Below are 24,084 nucleotides of genomic sequence, written 5' to 3'. Positions count from 1 at the left end.
ACTACTTTCCCAATAAGACGAATATGCCAAATGAATTTTATTGCTATTTGGCCTGGAATAAGACTCTCTGGAATCTGCTGCCCTGGCCAACTGACTGTTCAAAATTTAGTTTATAGAAGGGGAAGAAATCAAAGGGAGAGAAAAAGAAAATGTGAAACTTTGAGCCCATATGAAGGGGAAAGAAGGCAGCAAGACATTGTTGAGTGCCTGATTGTCCAACTGTTTGCTGAGAACACAGCCTTGACCTTTCATGGTTTCTTCTGTTGTATGAGGATAGGACTGTGGTTAAAAATGTGATCTTTTTCTGTCATACAGCTCCACATACCTGCTACAGACCTGATAAGCCTTGAGGATCAAAAGATAAAGGGATAAGTTAAAGGATGGTGAGGACAAAAAAGTACTGTGGGGGGCAGGGCAGAGAGCAGGAACTAGCATGGAAGAAAGAACTGAGTGCTCCAGAGCTGCAGTAAATAAGTTTGTAATGGATCTTTTTTAAGAAGACATGTTTTCTATGCTTCCTATTCATAAGAACTGCTAAATTCAGAAACAGTATTTTTGCCTTTGACATGGTCCCCCACAAATCTTCTCTAGACTGGAGAGAGATGGGTGGACTATTAAGTGGATAAGGAATTGGTTGGATGGTCACATCCAGAGGGTAGTGGTCAACAGCTCAGAGTCCTGATGGACATCAGGGACAAGTGGTATCCCTTGGGGTCCATACTGGGACCAGTTTTATTTAATCTCTTCATTAATGACACAGACAGTGGGATTGAGTGTACCCTTAGCACATTAGCAGATGACACCAAGATCAGTGGTGCAGTTGCCATGCCTGAATGATGGGACCTGGACCAGCCAGAGGGACCTGGACAAGCTCAAGAAGTGGCCCCATGGGAATCTCATGACGTTTAGGAAGACCAAGTACAAGGTCCTTTAACTGGTTCAGGGCAACCCCCAGTACCAACACAGGCTGGGGGATGGACAGATCAGAGCAGCCCTGCCCAGCAGGACTTGGGGGTGCTGCTGGGTGAGAGGCTGGACATGACCCAGCCATGGGCACTCCCAGCCCAGAGAACCAAACGTGTCCTGGGCTGCATCCAGAGCAGTGTGGGCAGCAGGGCAGGGAGGGGATTCTGCCCCTCTGCTCTGCTCAGACCCCACCTGGAACCCTGCATCAGCTCTGGATTTGCAGCAGAAAGGAAAGGGACCTGTTGGAGTGAGTCCAGAGGAGGCTCCCAAGATGATTAGAGGGAAAGAGCACCTCTGCTGTGAGGAAAGGCTGAGAGAAGTGGGATTGTTCATCCTGTAAGAGAAGGCTTGGTGTGACCTAATTGTGGCCTTCCAGTACCTGAAGGGAACCTGTAAGACGGAGGGAGAGGGACTTTAGCAAGAGCACAGAGTGACAGGATAAAGGGGAATAACTTCAAACTGAAAGAGAGTAGGTTTAGAGGAGATATTAGGAGGAAGTTCTTTGCTGTGAGGGTGGTGAGGGCTGGACCATGTTTCCCAGTGAAGCTGTGGATGCCCCATCCTGGAAGTGTTCAAGGCCAGGTTGGATGGGGCTCTGAGTAGCCTGGTCTAGTGAGAGGTGTCCTTGCCTGTGGCAGGGGGGTTGGAACGAGGTAAATTTTAAGGTGCCTTCCAACCCAACCATTCTATGATTCTGCAGTCTTACCCCTTCTCTAACTTTGGTTTATCCTGGTCATGGGTACATGTAGTCAGTCCCTGTATTTTGCTGTCTCTGTACCATGGCCTCCAAAGATCTGCTGGGGCTGAGGTCACTGTGGGTTGAAGCCAAGAGCTAGCTGGAAACCTTTTTGATGATGTACTTTCAGTTGTAAACTGCTAGTCAGATGAGATCAAAACTTTCATGGAAATGTTTCTGTTTCAACAAAAACTTTGTTTGAAAGGTTCTTCTGGTCTAGCTTGGATGAGGAGGGGTTGTAGGGAGGCAAGGAAGGTTATAATGTCCCCTTGATATACTTCATTACAAGTGAACTTAGCACAGATGTTTCAAATCCTGTTTGGGTGTCCAGTAGCATAAGGACTAAAATGAAGTGGGACATCATTCCAGGTGAGTATGCCTCTTCCTAGGCAAATTGAACACTTGTAATGGTTCTGAAAATAAAATATAATTAAAATTTTGTAGTATTTGGGATGCTGAGCATTCTGCATTTTTGTCAGTGTTTTGCTTATTTTTTTGGTGGCCAGTTCCATCCAAATGTGGAAAAAGAGCTGCTTAAAGGAAGCATAGAACATAGATAACGCACTACTGTTGTGTGCCTCTCAGGACCTAGAGAGTCCAAATTGGATTTATATGTGGGGATTCAGTTGGGATATTTGTAGGACAAACCTGAATCTGAGCCTCTTTCCAGTTTAGAATTAAATCTGTTCGAGGTGCATAGTTGTGTCTGTCTTCTCTTCCTCATAAGTCTCTTCATGCCTGTGGTAACTTAATATGTGGATGCTGCCAACCAGTGGTTCTCCAGTGAGGAAAATAGCTGCCTAGTCTATCAGAAACCCTTCCTCTTTCCCATCCTTATGGTAACCCAAAAAGCTGCTGGCAAATCTGCTAGGTCTAGTGGCCACTTTGCACAGGTCTTGTCCCTCTCTTTAAACCAGACTTATTTTTATCAGGGGCCATTTACATGGAAAAATGCCATTTTTGGATGTCGAAATGGAATAGCCACGTAAGAGTCAGCCTTTGAGTGTTTGCAGGGGCCTGCAAATGGCTTTTTAAACTGGGGCAGAACAGCTGAAACAGGCAGAGCTTTTAGCTTGGAATATGCCGGAAACAGTCTTTGCCATCACTTGATCTAGGATTGTCTGTCTGAGGAACTGTGGAAAGAAAACAGACTGATTTACAGCCTGGTAAAAGTTGGCATTCCTCAGCATGGTCTTCACAGCCTGAGTTAAGGGGGGAACCACCTGTGATCAAAGAACAAATGTATCTCTCTTCATTAGTCAAAAGGCAGGATCCTTGGGAGGAGATAGACACACATTGAAAAGCTTTGCTGGAAAGTTACTGGACCCAAGATTAATTTGAGTCCAGTGATGCTGGAGAGGAGGGCTGTAGATCTGAGTGAGGCTTGTGCCTCACTCAGTGAGTTGTGCTGGCCGCAAAATGTTGGAGTTGAGTTTTTCTTATATATTCTTCCAAGTTCATAAGACAAAGTCAGCATTTTGTGCCTGCCCAAAGAGGAGCTAAGGGAATAAGCAGCAGAGAAGTGTCCCTCTGCCAGCTGACGGGAGGTTGCCTTCTGCCAGCTCAGATCCTGTGATTGCTTTGCTACCCAAGAGCTTGTCAGCTGGTAGGTGTTGGGCATGCTTCACAGGCCATGAGGACGGCTGAGGTGGAGCCCAGCCACCAAGAGTGCAGTCCAGAAACAGGATTGAAATATCTTAATTAAAAAGTGTATGTGTGTGTAATTAAACAGAATGTCACCTTCTACTGAATCTGATGAAATGTTACAGAAAGAAGGAAATGCAGACAGACAATCTGAACAGCAGATTCCATTCAGTGATGTTTTGGACCTTTCTTATTGCTTTCTTCAGAAGTGACTGCATGCTTGGGAGGCTGGGAATGAGTTGCTCTGTATCATTACTGTACAAGCTGCTGTGTGGGAGAAGTTAGAAAAGAGCAGTCACTCTGGACCAATGATGATAGGAAATAAGAATCTGAGTGGCCATGAGAAAACTGTAACCAGGTAATGACTGAATTAAAAAGGAACTTAAAAGTACATTTAATTGCTATTAGATTAGAATCAGAGGAGCTGCACTGATTCAGTATTTGGTTTTGTGTGTCTTGTTCAGATACTCCCCTTTGGAGCTTTGTAGAGGTGCTATAATTTGCCTTTAATCTTGACAAAAGTTAGTGATAGTATGAATCAGGACATCAGTATTGTACTGAGAACACAAGATAAGGCTGTTTCTCTCCCCAAAATGTGAAAGGTTTGCTCAGTATGTCTCAGGAATAATAATTTCCTATAAAAAGCTTGGGGTTTCCAAAAAAGGTGGGGTTTCCTTGGGGCTTTTCCTTTTGAAAGACACCTGGCCTAATCCAGTGTGACTAGAACTGTTATCCAAGACTTGTGAGGATACTTGTGAGGATGAGCAAATACTCTGCTTTGTGAAACTTGCCAAATAGGAAAATGGGATGTTACCCCATAATGCCCAAGGGCTTCCCAGCCATATGTTAGTAACCCACTCTCACCACCTGCCATATTCCTGCCAGCGGCGGCAGCCTTGGCCACTGCCACCTTTTTCTCCCACCGGCTTTTTCTTCCCAGAAGCTCCATTCCCATCTTACAGCCCAGACCCTGGCCCTTGGGGCTTCCTACACCTCACCCCTGCCCTCTGAGCTTCTGCCCATCTTGTTCCTGCACAAAGCAGCATGTGCAGTAGGGTGCTTGATGTACCGAGCAAGCTGTGCAGTTGGGTCGTGTGCATACACAAATCAAAGTCATAGGCTGGAGTGGAGGTTGGCAACAGGCTTCCTGCTGCTGGCTGGAAGCAGGAGCTCTCATTTTCAGCTAATCTCTCCTCTGAAATTAGAGGAAGCAGCTCTCAGGAAGCATGTGACATGCTTTTAACAGCTCCTGTAATTCCTGAGCTGGCTGCACCCAGTGCAGAGGCCCTTGCCACAAGCTCCAATAGGTGTAGGGTGTGTGTGCCTGTTATCTCTTAACACAGTCACAGCTCTGCCCTTCTGCCAGGTGTTTGTAAGTTCAGGTCTTTGACTTTAGGCACTTGTTCGTTTGATTCAAGGGAAAGATTTCATAAAGCTGGGCTGTCTGTATTGTTTGTACCTTCACTCTCTTCTGAATGCCCCCTTTCTACATGGCATTATTCTGCTTGCTTGGGGAAACGTGATGATACTACTTGCATCCTTCCTTTCTTCTTTCTCCTTCCACTGTTCAGTTTAACCTTGTAATTGTTGTTTCTTGCCCATGCAAAACTTCTGGATTTCATGATACTCAGCTACTACAACACCATGTATTTAACATCTCTCATCTCAGGCACATTGGTTAGACTCTTGCATGTGAATCCTGTTGGCAGGACTTGCTGTGACCGTGTTCAGAGGGGGTGCATTGAACCTGCTCTCTGACAAGACAAGGGAAGGTTCCTTTGTCATGCCATGGCATTCACTTCCTTTAATGTGGTTCTTGGATTTTACAGGTAGCCTGAGCAGTTTGCCTAATGGAAAAAGACAAGGCCTTAACCCTTTCAGTGAGTATCTTGTCCAAATGTTTTCTTTTTTCCTGTGATAAGCATGTATTGCAGAATTCATTCTCCCCTGTTCTCCTATGTTCATGAACAGCAATATAGAAATAGCTGGAAACCAAAGTTGTTCTTAAGAGGTATAAATATACCAACATATAGCTCCACTGCATCGCTTCAAAGTCCAGCTCTTTTGCTGGAACAGATGATACTTTGCTAAGGAATTAGAATTGGATAAAGCAGCTATGGGATGACTACTATCCTCCTCTTCCTTCTTCTTTCAAGCAATAATTTAGGTGATTCGTTGTGTTTACATTACATTACTCCGTGGACAAGTTCCCATGAAGACTCTTCTGTATCATGGTGAAGGTCTGCTCTCCCCTGTATTTTGTAGGATTAAATCACATGGACCCTTTCATCAGGCATGAACAACAACATCATTTACTTTGCTTTTAGACTTTCTGCCTCATGGTTTTGTTGGGTGCTTCTCATTTTGGATTGTAGGAAGCAGTGAGAAGTTTTCTCCTGCTTATTTCTTCAGCCACTTGTTCTATAGCTGTCCAATATATGTCTGGTCAGACTCCTTTTTGTGTTGAGGAGACCTAGGCTCTGTATTTGTTTAATGCCAGAAGTCTTCCTGTACCTCTTGCTGTCCTCCTTATCTTTCTGGGGAATGTATCTGGTGCTGGTGAGATGGGCTGAACAGAGAATGAAGATAAAGATCACCTTGTACATTGATGATGTGACATTTCCTGATGTGTTCTCCATTCTGAGTATGTACTTGATTTTTGCCTGTTGCTAAAAGCTGAGCAGAGGCATTTGAACAGTTGCTGTGGCTTCAGCCCCTTCTTTGTCACTCAAAGTGCTCAGTGTAGGTCAGGTCATCTGCACTGCACTTGCAGACATGGAAGACAATCTGTTGTTTTTATGAGCTGGTCATTGAGCACTGCAGGCACTTTTTGCAGAACTGTGCAATCGATTGCAGATAGGGCTACCTGAAATAATTTTGCATTTGACAATATTTGACCCCTGTGACAGGGCATGTTGATCAGCACTGATCCCAGTGAGGCCTTTCCTCCCAGTGAGCTAACCTGTCCCCTCTTTGTAAATCAAATCCCTACTTTGCTTTCTCTTTAGCATGTTCTCACCTGTAATTAATCCACAGAGCTCTAGCTCTGATCCCATAAGAGCTTTGGTTCTTTAAGAACCTTTGGTTAGGGGCTTAACAAAAGCTTTCTGAAGAAAGGCCTCCTCCAAGAGCTTGTCTGCTGGGGAAGGAGGCAGCTGGCTGTGGCTGATGGTGAGATGGTGGCAGGGCAGCCTGGCAGCAGTGGTTTTCTGCATCAGCTGTGCCAGGCAGAAGAGCAGAGCAAAGAATATTGGACCAGTTGTTTCTCTAGACTGCATGTCCATTTCCAAGGAGGGGGAGGAAAGTGATGTTTCATGTTTAAAAATATGTTAGTCCCTAAGGCTCCATGTGACTCATTCAATGCTTTTTCCAGCAAGGCTGTCTCATTAGCCCCTGGTTGTTTTCAGCCTCACAGCTTACTCTGGGATCTCAGTGTTCTGGAGCCGTGGCTTCAGCAGAGGCTGTACTGGATCTTTATCAGTCAGGTTTCTTTTTGTTTTAATTTGACTTTTTCCCTTACTCATTCTGCTTCTGTTCTGTTTTTCCCTCCCTGCCCACCCTACTCTTTCAGTAGGTCGCCTGGTGTAGCAGCAGAAGACAAGAAGGGAAGGCAGGAGCTGACCCAAAGGAAGAAAAGATCCAGTGACAGATGGACAGACACCTTGCTGCTTGTGAGCAAGCACGCAGCATCAGCAACATCCAGCGTAGCAGAAGTGGCACCCAGAACATTTGCACTTTTAAAAATTGATTTGGGTTTGTTTTTAATTGCTTTTCAGTGCCATTATCTAATACTTTGGAAAGTGGAGGGAAGCAGGATCATGACTTTTTAAAATTGGAACAGCTACTGATGATGTAAAATTGAGTTCACTAGGACTCAAAGAATTTTATATACTGTATATAAATATATATGTAAATTGTACAGTTGTCTTGTACAGGGCTTGGAGTCACTGTTCTGTTCCTCCCTTTGCTTTTGAAGGCTATTAGGGTTAGAGGGACACTTTGCATTTAATGGATGATAGTAATGCTTTCATTTCTGCCACCAAACCATCATTCAGCAGCAAGCCTTAAGAGCACCTCCATGCAGAAAGGAGCCAGTGTATCAGCATGAATTGTTCTTGCAGATGTGCATGCAGTGCCCCAGACACAAAATGCTTCTTGAGAGCAGCTGAACCCCTTGTCTTTAAAACTCTCTGCAACTCAGGCAGTTGGGCTTTTGAGAGCACAGATTTCATGTAAGTATTGGTGCACTGCAAAGCTGCTTAAAGTAGGGATAGAAAAGGGTTGTATTAGAGAAGTACAAAAGTAGTTTATGCACTTGTTGCAGTTGGGCAGAAATGAAATACAAACGCATTGCTATTCATGCTCAGATAACATGCTTAGCAAAGATGTGCCATGCCTCTGGAATCTAAAGCTGTAGGAAGGATGTGGAAGCCATAGGCCTAGTAGAGTCAGTGGAGTGAAGTCTTGCATCTTCCGCTCTGACAAAGTGTTCATCTGTATGTTGTACAGCAATAAACATTTTGAGAAGCCTGCTAAAAGCAGCACCAGCCTGCCTCGTGCTTTGCTGAAGAGCAAGGAACATATTTGTCAGTGCAGACAGACACAGTTGTGCTGCTGGTCCCCAAGAGTCTGCTTTACTTCTTTCAGCAGTACAGCCTGGGCCATGCTCACTGGTGAAGGTCTGTCAGCAGTGACTTTTCATGTCCTTGGTGGTTGTGAATCCAAGCTCTCCTCCTGCACAGTGGTGTGCCTGCCCACTTTACCTGTTCTGCTGTTGCCAGTACCTCGTGGGTACTGTGGCACTGGGGTGTGATTAGCAGTAACAGTGAAGGCTTGGAGTGAGGAGTCTGGTGTTCTTGGAGGCCACAGGGGCTGTGTCAACCCCTAGTAGTTTTACCAAAGTTGTTTCTTTGGCAGGGGTGCCCATATCAGCAATCCTTGATTGGGCAGAGTGTGATGGGACACGCAGGGCTTTGCTTTGTGTATTTCCAACCACTGGCAGCACTCACCCGTTCTGAGCAGCCTGCCACTTCAGACCTGATGATCCTTCTGTCACTTACCTCTGGACCAAGAACCTGCTAGAAGAAACTATAGTGAAGGTGATGAAATGACATGCTAATACGAGATCACACCAACAATTACTTGTAATAGCAATAGGCTACTCTAGAGACTGGAGTCATCCCTCAAGGCTCTGTTACTTTGGTAAAAGATGACACAACACAGCATCTTCACTCTAGGATGTCATCATGACAATAGCATGAGATAAATACATCAACAAAAAAAAAGTGTCCTGATGCAGTAAGTTAGTGCTTGTTGACAAAATGGAAAGTTAAATAAAAGAAAAACTAACAAGCCTTTCTATAAATAACTGTTTAAGCATAGTAATAACTCTTCCTCTGGGAAGTATATTGGAGCTAATTAAAATATATGGCAGGTTCAAAACACTTCTGGTAATATCTGAAATATACATGATAATATAAAGAAGTCTTCTCTTTAGAAAGAGCAGATCTTGCTGCTGGATTTTCATGGTTTCTCACATACAATGTATGTGCTATTTTGGCCCACAAGCTCCCACCTTCTTGATTGCTTCTTCTCTTTTTGTTCTTTGGCTTTTGGTTTTATTTTTGGGTTTTTTTGTTTGTTGTTTTTTTTTTTTAATGCCCTTGGCACATCTTTTGTGTGTTGAAAGAAGTTGATTTAGTGTATAGTTAGAAATGTCCATGTCACACTCACTAATCCTACTGTTGGGAGTAAAGAATGAAACCAACTGTATAAAAAAAAAACCTTTCCATTTTAATATTCTAGTTTTAGGAATTAAAAGTTCTGGTTGCTGGGTTGTTTGGTGATTTGGGGTTTTTTGGGGGTGGGGTTTTTCTTTGTTTGGTTGGGTGTTTTTAAATTTATAGTTATTTCCAGCAGAAACTGCCAATTGGATGCCTCTGGGAATTCTATCAAGTACTGGGGCTGGGCAATGCCCCACAAGATTGTGGGGGGACTGCAGAGCTTCTAAAACTCACTGCATCTTCTTCTGGAAATAAACCAGCCAGTCACCACTCCTGTTTGTTACATAAATCCTTCTGCTGACCTCCTTTTTCTCATCCTTGTGTCCTTCCCCTCCAAAAGGCCTGCATTCACATGTGGTTTGCAACTAAAATTGGGTCAGTTCTTCAAGGAAGGCAAACAAGGGGTGGCTGTTGGTTAACTTTGGTATTTGTGGGTATTCCTGTTGCTAGGCCCAGGCTGACTTTATGGTCAGACTTTATGGATAGATTGGGGATCAGGCATTACATTGCTTTCCCCTGTCATAAGACAGTTCCAAGTCCTTGCATCCTGACTGGTGAGTTTGCATGGGTCTCTGAGCAGCTTCTGGCAATGCTTGTACATTGCCATGGAAGGCCCAAGCAGCATGATGGTGTCATGTCCAGGCAGAGGTTACTTGTTCTGGGTTTGTGTTGGAGCATTGTGCAGACCATACTGGTCCTGATTCACATAGCCCATGCTGGGAGCTGTCCAACAACCTGTACTCACCAGATGACAGCAGTGCCTCAGCTGCCCATTTCCCCTCTTGGTTTTGTTCCCAAGTCCACCTGGCTGCTAGGCCAATTTGTCCTTACCTGGTGGTTGTAAGCAGTCTGCTGCTGTGCCTTGCATCAGTAGCATCTTTCTGAAGCTGGGACACAGGAAGTGTCAGTGTTGTGTCTGAAAGCAGACCCTGAGCATATGTCTCCTCATCCTTCAAATCCTCCCGGGCCTCTCCAGCTCTGCTTTGAATGACGGCTGAAAATGGCTGGGACAGAGAAGAGAACCAGGACTTGACAGTGAAGCTCATCTGTTTGTCCTTCCAGAAGTAAAAAAATCTTTCCTTTCTTGCTGATCTTCCAAGGGCATAGTGTGTTGTAGGAAATCGCATTACAGTGGGATTCGTGTGAAGGCACTGCTTTCCATGGCCTGAGTTTATATGGAACTTACCCTGCCCCAGCACATTTCTGCCTATGGCAAATTTGTTAAACTGAAAGGCATCTGTTTGGTTTTGGTTTTGTAATAAAATAGATAACTTTTGCTCCAGTGTCTTGTGGTGGTTACTTGTGGTGGATTCTTGATTTCCAGTTATTCCTACAGTGCTGTAGGAGAGGGAAGGGGACTTTCCTCCTTGCAGAGTCAAGTGTCAGTCTGTGGTTGGATTTGGAGGTCTGTGATGTTTCTTCCCTGTGTGTGAGCCTCCAGGCTGAATTAAAACAAGCTCCAGAGTGCATCTCTGTGGTTTGATGACAGCTGTCTGAATCTGCCCAGCCTGCTTAGAAAGGCTGTGAAGCTTCAGCAGGAGTGTAGAGATGATTGTGGAAGGTGGGGAGTGGGATCTCGTAGCTGTCTCCCAACACCACAGGTGGGAGATGGGCACTGCACCTTGTGTGTCCTCACACCTCCCTTTCACACAGGAGCCTTCATACTTTACTTTGCAGGTCATGCCTCACTACATGTGGGCCTGAAAGAGTTCTTCTCCTGTTCTTCTTCTTCTGGCTGTTGTCCAAAACCTTTTAATCCTCAAAGACGGTAAGTAACAAGCTATGCTGGAAAGCTGCTGCTGTTGTAAAACAGGTTTTTCTAGGCTACAAGGAAGTGGCAGCAGAGGCTGCAGCACTGGGTCCATGGCAGAGGCCACACACTGATCCCTTTAAGTGCATTTGACCAACGTTGTCATCACTGTCATTTCACTTGATCACATGTAAATCTCTTGGAATGAATAAGGAGCCAACTCATTTATTGCACATGGAAGGCAAGGCAGTTGCAGTCCCAGGGGAGGGTTCTGCACAGGATGGATTGTTTGTAGGTGGTCTGAGAGGGCTCTGCTAAGTCTTTAAGTGCAAATTCAACAATAAAATAAGGAAATGCAGAGGTGTGACAGCCAATGTGCATTTGTCAAGAATGAACTGGCAAGCCAAGTAAATTTCCTTGTATTACCAAGGGTAACAAGTTCTTGGCTAAGATAGGAGCAGTAGTTGTTACCTCTGGGGTTCTGCAAGACTTAACTAAAAACAGGAAAAGGATATTTTGAAAAGACCAATTCCTGGGCCACGCTTCCTGGTTCTGGAGTCAATTTAAGGTACCCCAATAGGCCATCACTCTTTCCCTGGCAATGCTGCCATTCTGTAAGCAAGGCAAAAGGACTGAAAAGGGCTTGCTTCTGCCTCTGCTTCCACAGTGACACTGCCATTCTCTTCCTCCTCGCCCTGTCTTTTTTCCTCTTATCTGTAACATAACTAGCACAATCGACAAGCAGAGTGTTGACCTTCTGACTTCTCAGCAGCCAGCCCTTACAAGCCATTTCAGGCAAAATACTTTGGAAACTGTTCAAAAGCTGGTATTAAATTGGACAGAACAATCTGCAGAAGTGATGCTCCTTGGTTTGGAAAACTTGAATAGGAAATGGGTTAAAAAAAAAAAAGCCAGCTTACGAACCAGGAGTCTTAACAGAGAGTATTTTGTATGGAGTGTTTGCAGAAAACCCGGCTGGCTGCTTTGGGAAGCAATTGTGCTTTTTGTAATTCTGCTGAGGGCTTTCTTACTGATTTTAATGGTGGGTTTTGTTTTTCAGAGGGGCCTTGCCTGTGCACTCCAGGAGTTGTCTTGCTTTCATTGAGAAAACACCAGAAAATCTATGCTGTGTGTTGTAGCACAAACCTGTACCCCCATCTCCTGCAAAAGCATAAATGAACATTTAGTCCACATTAAGATTTCTTTCAGCACATTGGGACTGGGCTGAGGGTCTTCAGCTGAGGCGGAGGAGCCATGGCCCTGCTGTGTGCTCAGCCAGCCCACAGCCCAGGCAGTGGTGGTGGGTGGCTCTCTGCCCCCAGCTCAGCTAGACCTGCGCTGTGCTGCAGGCACAGGGTGTACACCAGGCAAAGAGGGAGGCAGCTGCTTGTGGCTCCAGTGGAGACTGAGGTTTCCACACCTTGCCTTCTCTCTGGTGCCAGCAGGAATAGATCAGGTCTCTTGCATACAACTCACAACTAGGTGGCCCTAGTTTGGACCTCAGAGTAGTTTCTTGGTGCAAGATCTGGGAGTCTGAAGTACAGATGAATACAGCTCACCTTATTAAAACAAAGAAATTCGGTCCCGGTACAAAACAGATCCTTAACTCATTGCTTTATGGTGTGTGAACAAAGGACTCCAGTGAAACAAGTTCTTCTGTAGCATCTCTATACTGTGCTTCAAGCACTTAAAAACTGCAGTTTGAGTGTCCAGTGTCCCATTTCACAGCACAGCTCTGGCCTTGCATAGCACTAAGTGCCACTGCTATCTCCCTCAGTCATGATTTTGGCTGGGACCACTGAAGTGATTCCTGCTGGCTTCACCGTGTCAGAAAAGAGCTGACACGGCATCTGGCTGAAGAGGGAGAGCTATTTCTGAAGTGACTTGGATGTTCCCACTCTGAGCTGGCAGGTTGTCTCAGAGAAAGCTGTATGAAGGTGGCTGAGGCTGGATTGTTCACCTGCAGTGCAACACAAAAGTGAATTTTTGTATCTCTGGAGCTGTTAAAATTATTTCAAATTAATGGCTTAAACGCTGCAAAAATTGTCACAGGACTTTTGCCCACTCTAGGAGACCACAAAGAAACCTTGTTGTCCATCTGCAATCGTGGAAGTCCCCAAATATGCCTGCTAACTGGAATTTGGACTGTGACAGGAACTTAAGATAAAGGGGATACTATTGTCTAGTCATCCCAGGTCTGGGGAGAAAAATGTATTCACCAGTGATACTGGAAGAGAAACTGGAATGCTGATGGCTCCAACATTCATGGGGCAGGCTGCAGGTGAACAATCCAGCCTCAGCCACCTTCATACAGCTTTCTCTGAGACAACCTGCCAGCTCTGAGTGGGAACATCCAAGGCACTTCAGAAATAGCTCTCTCTCTTCAGCCAGATGCCGTGTCAGCTCTTTTCTGATAAGGAAAGAGGCAAACCCTGTGAGAAGCCTACTGTTTCTTTGTCCTTACTCAAGTGAATTCAGCTGTGCTAACTCCCCAGCTGAGGAAGTACCGGGACATTCATACATAACCTGAGGGTTTTCATCTCTGCTGATGGGCTGTAATGGGCCATAATGGACTCAACTTCCTGATGCTGTGGGCAGATGTATTGTCTTAGAAAGTGTCAAAGACTTCTGAACTGATCCACAACTCATCCAGCTGGAACTCCCTGCCCCAGGGGAGGTACCTGGGTGTTCCCACCTGAACCGGAATGAATATAAACCCAGCAGATGTTGTGTTTTGGGGATTTCTCCCCACCACATGATGGATCCAGTCTGCAACCATCACTTTGACCAAGAGACATGGAAATTGAAAGAACCAAGTGGCCTACAGGTGACCTTTCTACTCTTACCCTTCCTTCTCTTTCTTACCCATTTTCTTAAGCAGCATTTTTATGCTTTTGTGATGCCATATTATTATATGTAACAATAACAAAACCGGCTGCTTTACAATGCAACCAAATTGTTCTGCAATAAACCCTACATGTGTATATTTACAAACATCACTTATTCAGTGTCATTTCACTCCACTTTGCCCCAAGGGATCTGTTAGCAAGAACCTGGGCTACCCTTGCCTTCTGCAGTGGGTTCCAACATGAGTGTTGAGATGTCTACTGCAAGCTTTTTCTCCTCCAAATGTACTTGGATACCAAACCTTTGTAAAATGAGTTAATCTAAAGTACTTGGACTCCAAAAAACCAAAACATAAAATATAAATGAATTCAGAAAACTCATAGGCAGGATCTATGAAGAGATGTCCTAAATGATAAAAAAGATCTGGGCACTGATAAAAGGAGTCATAGTCCAAATAAGAAACTATCCTGCTGCAAGAGAAATGAAGGGAGTGTTAGTAGAGACCAATAAAGTGGATCAAGAGCTCTTCAACAGCCTGAAACATGAGAAGAAAAAAAATGAAATGTGGGATGGGTATTGGAGCATTGCAGACTACACATGAGCTGCCAGGGGACTTAGAGCATGGCAACATCACCTAACTGGTGATGAAGAAAAACCTAGAGAATTACAGACCTGATGTCTCTCTGTGAAAACCTAAAGGAGCAAGCTAATGACCAGTTATTCTCTAATCCTCTAAAGATTTATAAATCATAAATAAGTGGTAAATAAATGGCAGGAATGGGTTTGTTGAGGTTTCACTAAGGACAAATCGTTTCAAACTAATTTGATTCCCTTTTTAGACAGGATAACTTGCCTCATGGCTAGGGGGGAACAGCACTGGATGTGATATGTCTTGACTTTGGAGAGGCTTCTGGCTCTGTCCCAGAAGACATTCTTGTAAGCGAACCAAGGAACCGCAGCCTATTTAGATTCACATACGTTGAATTCAGTGTCAAAGTCAGAGAGCTTTCTGGGGAAATCTTCCCAGCGATGGTCCGGAGTCCAGATCTATTCAGTATTTTCAGCAGTAACTTTTGAAAATTGCTTTGCTGTAAATTTTCCTGGTGATACCAAACAAGGTGTGGGATACTGGGGAACCTGGGGGAGGAGTCTGTCAGCACCTATGGAGGGCAGCAGGACATGAATGGTTGATAATTTGGAGAAAAAATCCCAGTCAACAGGATGAGTTTCAGCAGAGGCATGGGATGACCTGCCATGAGGCAGCTGAGAATGTGCAAACACAAAATGAGACCCACTAGGCAGCAATCCTGTAGAAGTTGCTTCTTGGATGTTGCAAAAAGAGAAAGTGGAGAACCTGAAGGACTGTGCCACATACAAAATCCTTTTACCATAAGGATAACAATGAGCTGTTTTCTATGCCCTTGACAATAAAACAAGAAGAAAAAAAATTAGTGATGCCAACAGAAACACTGCATTTGGCTTTGCTTTTATTTTCTGCCCAAGATGCTCCATAAGAGGAGGAGGCAGTCAAATCTCTTTTGATAGCTTTAAGAGCTTATTTGGACACCCCTTGTGTTAATAGAGACACAAAGGTGCTCTGTACAATATGTGCACCTTTAGTGCCAAGGATGTGCCATGGGGACTTTCTGAGAATACCTTTGAAGCTTTTGTGTTGAGATGTTATTCCTCCTACAGCTTTTTTATGCACCCAGGTTGTACCCATAATTCCCATGGAATGGGATCAGTATTTCTGTAATGGAAGCTTATTTTCTTCAACATCAGAGGCATCTTCCTGTGAAGGTATTCATAACTTCACAACTTACACCCTAAAAAAAAAATCTTTGTTTGAAGGGCTTGTTTCTTTAATTCACCCAAATTTCACATGTCTAAAAGTACTTCCTAGGCCTGTGATGTTTTTTATTGCATTCTTGAAACTCAGCCAATTTCTGAGTGCTTGCCCAGCAATGGGTACTAGGTAGGTATTTTATTATTATTTATTTATTATTATATTATTTTATATATATATATATATATATAAAATATATACATTATATATAAGATATTATTTATTATATTATTATTTATTATTATTTTAGCCACAGCTCCCACTCAGCTTGCCATGTATGTGGCAATAGCAATGGTACAGTCTGGGACATGGGTGTGCTTACATTTAAGTGCAGTGGGAGCATCTGCTGAGCTCATCCACCTCACATTGTGCCATTAGACTCCATGTCCAAGCTCCAACTACACCCTAGGCCACATGTGGGTAAGTGCAGTGTGGAAAAGGCACCAAGGGTATCTGCTGTTGGCAGTGGGACACAAATATGAGCAAACCCCACCAGCCACCTGCAGGGATGCTCTGGGGGCCTTGGGGCTGGTCTGTCCCCACCTCCTACCTCTGGGCAAAGCCCAGACCTCCTGGGTGAAGGGAAGGCAGGGAGGAGGGATAAATCTACTCATGGTGTTAATTACCTATGTATTTTAAGTGACTCATTTAAATACCAGGAGGTACTTAATCCCCTCCTGCGAGAGAGGCAGGTTGGGAGCACCGTGTGCTCTGCTGGGCGCTAAGCTGCACTGGCACACACAGCTCTGGCATTAGAAGCTGGCTGCTGCTGGTACATGCACACGGACAACAACGTCATTTAAAATATTTTTTCCATCTAATACTCCAAAGGTTATTCTTGGTGACAAGTGCTTTCCAGCTTGTGGCCAGGACTGAGCAACTGCTGCTCCCATTTGTGTAGGCTGGCTCCTACACAGAGGTCGTATTTAAGCATGACCAGATTTCTTGGATGCTCTTCTGTTACCATCTAGATCTATACCTCTGTCCTACTGTGCTGTCAAGTGGTGGATGAGGTGAACTGGAGGTAAACAAAGGTCTTTTTTTCCTCTAGTTTATCTCACCAGTGTCCAGGTACAACAATACTGGGTGTCCTCCAAAATGTTTTCCCAAAGCAAAGGGCTATGCTGGTGGAGACATGCAGAAAGGCATCATCCCACTACAGCAGCTGAAGCCTGAAGAGGCACATGCAGCTGATGGGGGCTTCTCCTTGCAGATGGTGCCGTGAGGAGGCATTCTGTTGGTATTTAGGGATGGACAGTAGTGGAGGGGCCTTCCATACCAGGGACAAGTGACTTACAAACCAGTCCAGCAGCCCCAGACATGGAATCAGAGGAAATATGCTTCACAGAATATTTCTGTGGTTTGTCTGAGCTTGTCCAGAAGAGTCCTGATCACACCAACACCACAGTAATTGCCAGAAAGGTGACAAAGCCCAATCCACGTGCTGCAACTGCCTCCTTCCTAACTTAAAACCTTTGGTCAATGTCTCTAACACTTCCATTTCTCACTGTATGGTATCCCAACGGATTCCTGATGCTTGCACACTGCTCTTACTCATCCCAACTTTCTCTGGCCTGGTCCCCTTTGGTCCTGGATCTAAGCTTCAGAATCTGTGGGGACCAGGATACTTCTGTGCAGCAGTGGCAGCAAACCAGCCCAAAGGGCCCCAACACCCCCCTAACCCTTCTTGGTCCCATCACTGGAGTCAAAGACAATGAGCCAGAGCCAGAGCTGGAACTTGTGTGCTTCCCCTTAGGTCAGAATCAGGTGTTCTCTCTTTGGGAAGGAGCAGTCCAGCAGGGCAAGAGGTGGGAAGTGACCCCACAGGCCTGTGGAAGCAGGTGGGAGCGTGCAGGACCCAGTAGGGCAGTTGTCTCTTTGTGGCTTTGCCAAGCTCTGGCTGCCCAAGGAAGGGACATCCAGGGCAGCCTTGCCATGGCTGCTCTGCCAGGGTTGCCTTTCCTACTGCACAACTGCCCAGCTGGGAATTCTTCCACCCCACTTGGTCATTTTGCATTGCACTGTGAGGTGCCCAAGCCCCAGTCTCCCCTGGTACCCTGTAAGTGGGCCCCATGCTGTCAGGCAAAGATAGGAGACTGGGGTTATGGGCTGCATCAGCTGCTCCTATGCTCCAGAGGGCAGGTAGGATCAGTTCTAACTCTAGCTCAAGGGCCACTGTAAAGGGCATTTTGAGGGTCAGGTGTCCAAATACAAGTGAAAAAAAAGCAGTCAGTGATGACATTGGGTGAGGAGGCAGCATGGTACTGGCCAAAGCTGGGACACAGTTCCTGCAGAGCTTTTGGGGGACAGGTGAGTGTCTCTTTGCAAAACTCTTCTTTACCCAAAGGCAAATTTTTGACCATTTGACTGCATGCATGCAGCGAAGCATCACCAGGACAGTAAAACCTGTGGGGTGCTGTGGATGACCTCCGTGGGAACAGTGATGGCCCAGAGGTACCACGGGCCCCACACCATACATGGCCCTCAGACTATGTCCCCATACCATGGTAGGCCCTAAGGACAAAGCATCTTTGATCTTCTTGGCTCTTCCCTCCTGATGTCGAGATGTGTTATTTACTTTCCCACAGCAGTGATGCAGGGGAGGAGGCAGAAAGGGAAGATGTGCAGCCCAAAGCAGGAGGGCTGCTGGGATGGGTTGGCAGCTGTTATTGCAGGCTGCCATGGGAAGCCAATGGGAGAAACAAAGGCAGATCAGCAGCAACAAAAACAGCAGCAAAACCTCCCCTCTGCCAGCTAGACAGGGCCAAGGGCTGCAGGGTCCTCCCAGTAGTACCAAACCAGAGGGCTGGGTTGGTGGGGTCGGGGAGCAAACTAGCCAGAGCCATTGCAACCAAGTCCAGGCAGCTGTCCCAAGGAAAACAGAAGCAAGCAGATAGCTAGACCTGAAATGAAACAACAGCTTCAGAAAAAAAAAAAAAAAATCTCCAAAGGCACGAAACCTGTTGTGGTTTTTTTAGCTTGCATATTTTTTAATGGAGTAAAAAAAAAAAATAAAATAAAAGGAACATGCTACAGATGTCAGCCTGATGCAGATCGCCCTTCTGCATGGAGGGCACCAGGGGCCCCATACAGTCCCCTCATGGCAGCCAGTCCTACCCCCACACCCCTTCCCTGCTGTCAGCTGGAGAAGGAAGTGGATGAAAAGCACACAGTGGATACAGAACAAGCATAGAAGAAGAGCACAGCAGCGCCCCAGGCCGGGCTTTAGCCAGAGATGGCTATGCTGGCACAGGTAAAATAAAAGCTCAACAGACTTTGTATGTCCCAATTAAAACCAGCAACAGTAACAATCTCCCCTTGAGAGCTACACTTTAAACCCCTACACAAAACATTTGGGGATTCCTGAATTCTTTCTTTTAGTGTCACACATATGAGCTCTGGGGCTGATGGGCTGTGTGGCAATGACAGCAGCTGCTCTTGGTGGCTGCTGCCACTACTGGAGCCAGAAGGATCAGTGAGCTCAGTGGGAGCCTGGCCTCGGGGTCTCTTGCCCATCTTTTTCAGGCCCTTCCCCCAAAGGCATGGCAAAGGGAGGGTAAGAAGGCAGGATGCTGGATGCTTGTTAGCTTCAAACCCAGTGGCTCCCACCAACAAAGCTCTGGCTGCTCATCTGAGAAGGATCCCTCTTCTCTGCCTCATGTGTACAGATTTATATATAGATATCTGATAAGCATTTTGTATGAAAATAAATACTTCATCTGTGTTTTAAGAACAGGTGCCTCCATCTAGTCACCTGCTATAATGTTACATCTCTTTTTGTCCATGACAATTTTGTTCCCATTGCTTTTTCCCTAACCCATGGGCACCTCCTCTCTGCCTCCTGGGGCAGCCAAAAGCACTGCAGCAGGCAGAACTGTACCTTTTGGCAGCCCCTCTCTTACTTGCTGCCTCCCAAAGTTTGGCTTATTTTAGGGAACTTGATGAAAATGGTTCCCTTTTACAGCACCTGTTTCATGATAGAAGAAATTCATCTCAAAAACACTTTACAAAGAGTAGGATTTTACCATTCTCTTCCAGGGCTCTCAATTAAGAAATATGTTTCTAGATAGCACTGTTTATATAGATATAAGTATAGTTTTTATTTATTTTATTACCAACCCAACATTTCAATTTGCAGCTGTTGATGTAACTCATGACATATTCTCATGGTGGTGGGTTTTTTTCTTCTTTATCCTTAAAAAGAAATGCATTTCAAATTAAAATGATGCTTTTTTTGTCTGTCTAGTGTTCCCTAAAGGTACTTGAGATAATGTAGGAGTCCTGATGTGGGTGGCAGTTTTTAAGCCCATACCTGTAAATGGTGTGGAAACCACCAGTGAGGTGTGGCTGCTGTGAAAAATGGGGCAGCAACAGAATGGAAGGGCAGCCACGCCACAGCTCTGGGTGGGATGGTGTTGGGAACGTGGGCACACTATCCAGGTCTTCCCGAATTCACTTCCACCTCTGAGCAGGAGGACCACACAGCAAACCTGCCACCAGCACCATCCCAATGAGACAGTGCTGCTTTCCCTGTCCCCCTTGCTCCACCCAGGGCAGGATGTTTTATTTCTTTAACAGTTGTAAATTAACAGAATTTTCTCTCCCTGCAGTACCATGAGCTCAAAATTAATTATACAAAGAGAAATGCCATAGTCAAAATATACATGACACGTATTGTATTATAGGGTTGGGGGTTTTTTCCCTTCTTTTTTTCTTAGCCCAGGCAGGTGATTGAGATGCTACATGCTCCAGCTTTTGTCACTAAATGTGTGTGACTTTGTGTCTGTGTTTGTATTAAAAATATATCAGTCTTGTGATGTTCTTAAAAAAGAAAGAAATGGAAGGTGGCAGGGGAGGAAAGGGGTAATAGTGAAAAAGTTTTTTGACTGTGTCACAGTCTTTTGTGGCTTCAGAAATACACATGTTCAATTCCAGCACTGACGGCAGCTTGAAGCTTTGAGTTTTTTTTAACATTTTTTGGATTAAGTAGTAAAAAAAAAAAAAAAAAAAAAAAATTTGCGTGCTCCCCCAGAACCGAAAAGCAACGAGTGAACAAAAAAAAAAAGAAAAAAACCCCACAAATTCCTGAACCAGACTTCTGCAATTCTCAGCTAGTAAAAATAAGGAAACACCTCCTTACAGTGGAGGGGTACTCGGCAGGAAAGGAGATGACCCCCTATGGGAGAGGTGGCCTTTGGAGATGGTTGAAACTTCGTAATTTCATTGAATAGGGTCAGTGCCTGGGTTTATTGTGTTTTATTTCAACACTCGCCATTGTTGCTTTCTTTTGTACCATTTTTGGATGGGTTTTGTCTCTTTGTTTTTTTCACTCTGTGATGGTTTTGCCTTTCTTGACACACAGCTGTCCGACCGTCTGGGCAGTGGCAGCCCCTGACAGACGGCCGTACCCTCCAGTGAAACCGCGCTTCCAGGACCGGTGTCCGGTGAGGTAACGGAGGAGGTGGTCCCTCCCCCGGCAGCACCGTCCCTCCACCACCTAAAACCCCTTGATGTAGCAATAGGCCTCCAGGGTGGCGAAGAGGATGTAGAGCAGCCAGAGGCTGACGAAGAGCAACGTTGTGGCCACTTTGCAGCCCCGGGGGCCGCCCAGCTCCCCCCCAAGGTGGGGTCGCCGGCGGTAGAGGAGGACGCTGATGCAGATGAAGGCGAAGATGGTAAAGAGGGTGACGGAGAACGCCAAGGTGCCTGCTGACACCTGGAACTCCTGCCCCTGCGACGCCCAGTAGATCGCTGCCACTGACCACGCCAGCCCGATGCCCAGGAAGACGTTGACAGCGTTGCTGCCTGTGACATTGGTGATGGAGGCGTCAGCGTACATGTCCTGGACGGCTGCGGCTTTGCTGGCGAAGGTGTCTGGGGTTGAGGGAGGAGGGAAGGAGAAGTCACTGGGGGTCCAACAGGAGAAACAGAAAACCCTTCATGTCTGGGGGACAAGGGAGGCTCAGGTATGGCACCAACCAGGTTAGGACACAGACCAAGAGGTACACAATCCCTTCCTAAGTTCAGAGATCCCAGGGTGCAGACCTTGCCTGGGGACAGGGATTTGGAGATACCCTTCCCAGCCTGAACCCCATCCCATGACAGAGCTTCTCCCCTGAAATCAGGAGCATCTCTAGAGGACTTACCTCCCACCCCACCCTCTCCTCATGGCCACCCACCTGGTACAGAAGTGCCAAAGGCGACGAAGACGACGGCGGTCACCGAGTCCTTGAGGCCAATGGTGCAGCCAAAGTGGGAGGCGAGGTCGCCGATGACGGCGGTGAGCATGCCAATGATGAGGATGGAGACGACGAAGCAGGCCCAGCCATTGCAGTATTCAGTGGGGGGCACGCAGGCAAAAAGCACTTTCCAGAAGACTGTCAGGAAGTGCATCACATAGTCAAAGCAGGACGGCAGGCGCTCCTCACCAGACTCATCCTCATCCTCATCACCTGCTGCAAACAACATGGAAGGAGAGGTCCAGCATTCATTCCATTGGGGCAGCTCGTGCTTGTCTCCTCCACCCCAAGGCTCCCGGGATTCTGCTCTACTGGGATAAGGTTGTGTGGTGCTGGCCCACGACAATGAATTCAAGGCACACCAGGTCCCTCAGTGATGGGTGAGGCTGGGCAAAAAGAATGTCTCCCAGCCATCCCAGAGCCCTCAGGGATGGGGAGTGATGTAGTGGGGTGTTGTACCCACAGAGGGGCAGCCCTGTCCCCATCCACAGGCAGTCACATAGGAGGTGGTCAACCTGGAGATCACTGTTGAGTGGCATGAAGAAATTACACAGCTAAGTCATGTTTTGGGCCAAAACTAGTGGATAGTAATAGAATTGGGAAACTGGAGAGATCTTTTGATCCTCCTGCTCCAGAGCATGGGCTGGGCCATCCACTGCCTCCTCTACAGCTGGGTGGAAAATAGCCTTTTGGGGCAGATGCCAAACCAACCATCGAGGAAAGGTTCAGAAAGATGCCCAACTGCCATTAATTTAGACGTGCCTAAAATACCTTCCTCACAGCTGCCTGGCTCTGAAAGCAGTGAGCTCTCTCATCAGGTAACAGCTGGCAGGTCTCTGGACCTTTTCCTTCAGCAGCTGCTGCCTCATGAGGCAACATCTCCTGTCTTCATGTGGTAACCCCCCCTACTCCCAGGAACTCTACGGGCTATGACAGGACATCTCACAGATGTGCTGTCTGCACTGGCCAGGATCCCAGCCAGGATGGGAATTTGCTGCCTGAACACTGCTCATCAGATCACCGAAGCAGTAGGAGCACTGCCAGCTTTTGAAAATTGGCCTTCTGGAGGGCTCTGCACCAGAAGATGGATCTCTCCATCTGGATGGGCTCCTCACTAATGTACCTGCAAAAGCCCACTATATTTGGAGCAGAGGAGCCCTTTGGACTGGCTTTGCTGATGGGTCACCACAGCTGAGCATCACTGACCAGGGAGATGCTGTCATTCCAGGCTGCATGAATCTTGTGGATGTTCATACAGATTTTCTGATGTCCCCCTCACCTGCGCTCACAGTAATGGCCTCCATGAACTGGTCCCTCCAGGAATGTGTCCCTACAACCAAAGCCAGGTTTGTCTTCCTAATCAGCTTGTCCACGGTGCTCTGTTGTGGGAATAAAGACGCACAGCAATTAAACCATCTGCTAGTGGGCAAGGATGATCTTGCAGTGCACTGTGGTCTCACAGACCCTATCCAAACTGTGCAAGTGTCACAAGCACTCTCATACCAGCTACATTAGGCCATGACTAGGGTTGAACCCACCTTCTCCCTGGACTGGCTGATCCAAGCCTCACCAGAGCCAGCTTGTTTGCCACACCTCAATCTTGATAAGGTTCCTTCTTCCCTCAACCCTGCCTCACCAGAGACAGCTTTGCTTCTGCATCCTCCTGCCCACTGGCTTCTTCTGCTTCCAGCAGGGCATTCTTGCCTTTCTCCCTCCACCCCCACCAACCAGCAGCTGCTACTTTTGACATTTCTTGTAGACTTCACCCACCCTTCACTGCATTACATGCTTCTTTTCCTCCCTCAGCAGCCCTTTCCCTGCCCCCTCAGTCTTGGTCTCCAAGTCTGCTTGGCAGTGCTACCCCTCCTGGAGGACCCCTAGGACACCTACTGACCTTGAACTCATAGGACTCCTCAATGATGACTTCCAGTTTGGGGTGCTCGCCGAGTATTGGTTTGCCCATCTCTGCAATTCTCTTGGCTTCCTCCTCTTCAACTGTCATCTTCCTCTCAGCCACCTCTGTGGAAGCAAGGCCAACACCAAGCTGTGGGCAGCAGCCCTGGACCTCCAGGCACCATGGGGGCCTGAGCATGGGCTTCTGCCGCCCCCTCACAGCTTGCTAAGTTCACACAGCAGTTTGGGGGGCAGTGGTGGGGTGTTGGACCACAGAAACAAAGGACCAAGATTTCTGAATATCATTCACCAAGAACAAAGGCAACGTGTTTTTAATTTTTTAACAAAAAAAAACCCTTTAATGTTTCTTCAGTCTGCAT

At 46.3% G+C, this 24,084-nt stretch overlaps 2 protein-coding genes across 19 annotated transcripts in view; one reads left to right on the top strand and one right to left on the bottom strand.

Annotated features, from left to right (window-relative positions):
• SMOC1 (SPARC related modular calcium binding 1) overlaps positions 1-10,379 on the top strand; it is a 171,740-nt gene extending 161,361 nt beyond the window's left edge. For 7 of the 9 annotated variants that reach the window (XM_058839493.1, XM_058839474.1, XM_058839483.1 and 4 more), the window contains 2 exons: positions 5,176-5,226; positions 6,918-10,379. In XM_058839493.1, coding sequence (XP_058695476.1) covers positions 5,176-5,226; positions 6,918-6,934 — 68 coding nt within the window. In that variant the 3' untranslated portion in view covers positions 6,935-10,379. The remainder of the gene's footprint in view (positions 1-5,175; positions 5,227-6,917) is intronic. The other 2 variants (XM_058839503.1, XM_058839523.1) reach the window with 2 other exon arrangements.
• Positions 10,380-18,555: 8,176 nt separating this feature from the next.
• The window catches only part of SLC8A3 (solute carrier family 8 member A3), a 115,423-nt gene continuing 109,894 nt past the window's right edge, over positions 18,556-24,084 (bottom strand). For 8 of the 10 annotated variants that reach the window (XM_058856787.1, XM_058856823.1, XM_058856840.1 and 5 more), the window contains 4 exons: positions 23,706-23,830; positions 23,091-23,190; positions 21,752-22,027; positions 18,556-21,446 (listed from right to left, as the gene is read on the bottom strand). In XM_058856787.1, the coding sequence (XP_058712770.1) occupies positions 21,070-21,446; positions 21,752-22,027; positions 23,091-23,190; positions 23,706-23,830 (878 nt within the window). In that variant the 3' untranslated portion in view covers positions 18,556-21,069. The remainder of the gene's footprint in view (positions 21,447-21,751; positions 22,028-23,090; positions 23,191-23,705; positions 23,831-24,084) is intronic. The other 2 variants (XM_058856832.1, XM_058856835.1) reach the window with 1 other exon arrangement.

The sequence above is a fragment of the Poecile atricapillus genome, chromosome 1, assembly GCF_030490865.1.
Source record: "Poecile atricapillus isolate bPoeAtr1 chromosome 1, bPoeAtr1.hap1, whole genome shotgun sequence".
Taxonomy (NCBI): domain Eukaryota; kingdom Metazoa; phylum Chordata; class Aves; order Passeriformes; family Paridae; genus Poecile; species Poecile atricapillus.
The sequence above is the reverse complement of the archived record's forward strand: the minus strand, read 5'-3'. Positions and strand labels throughout refer to the sequence as shown.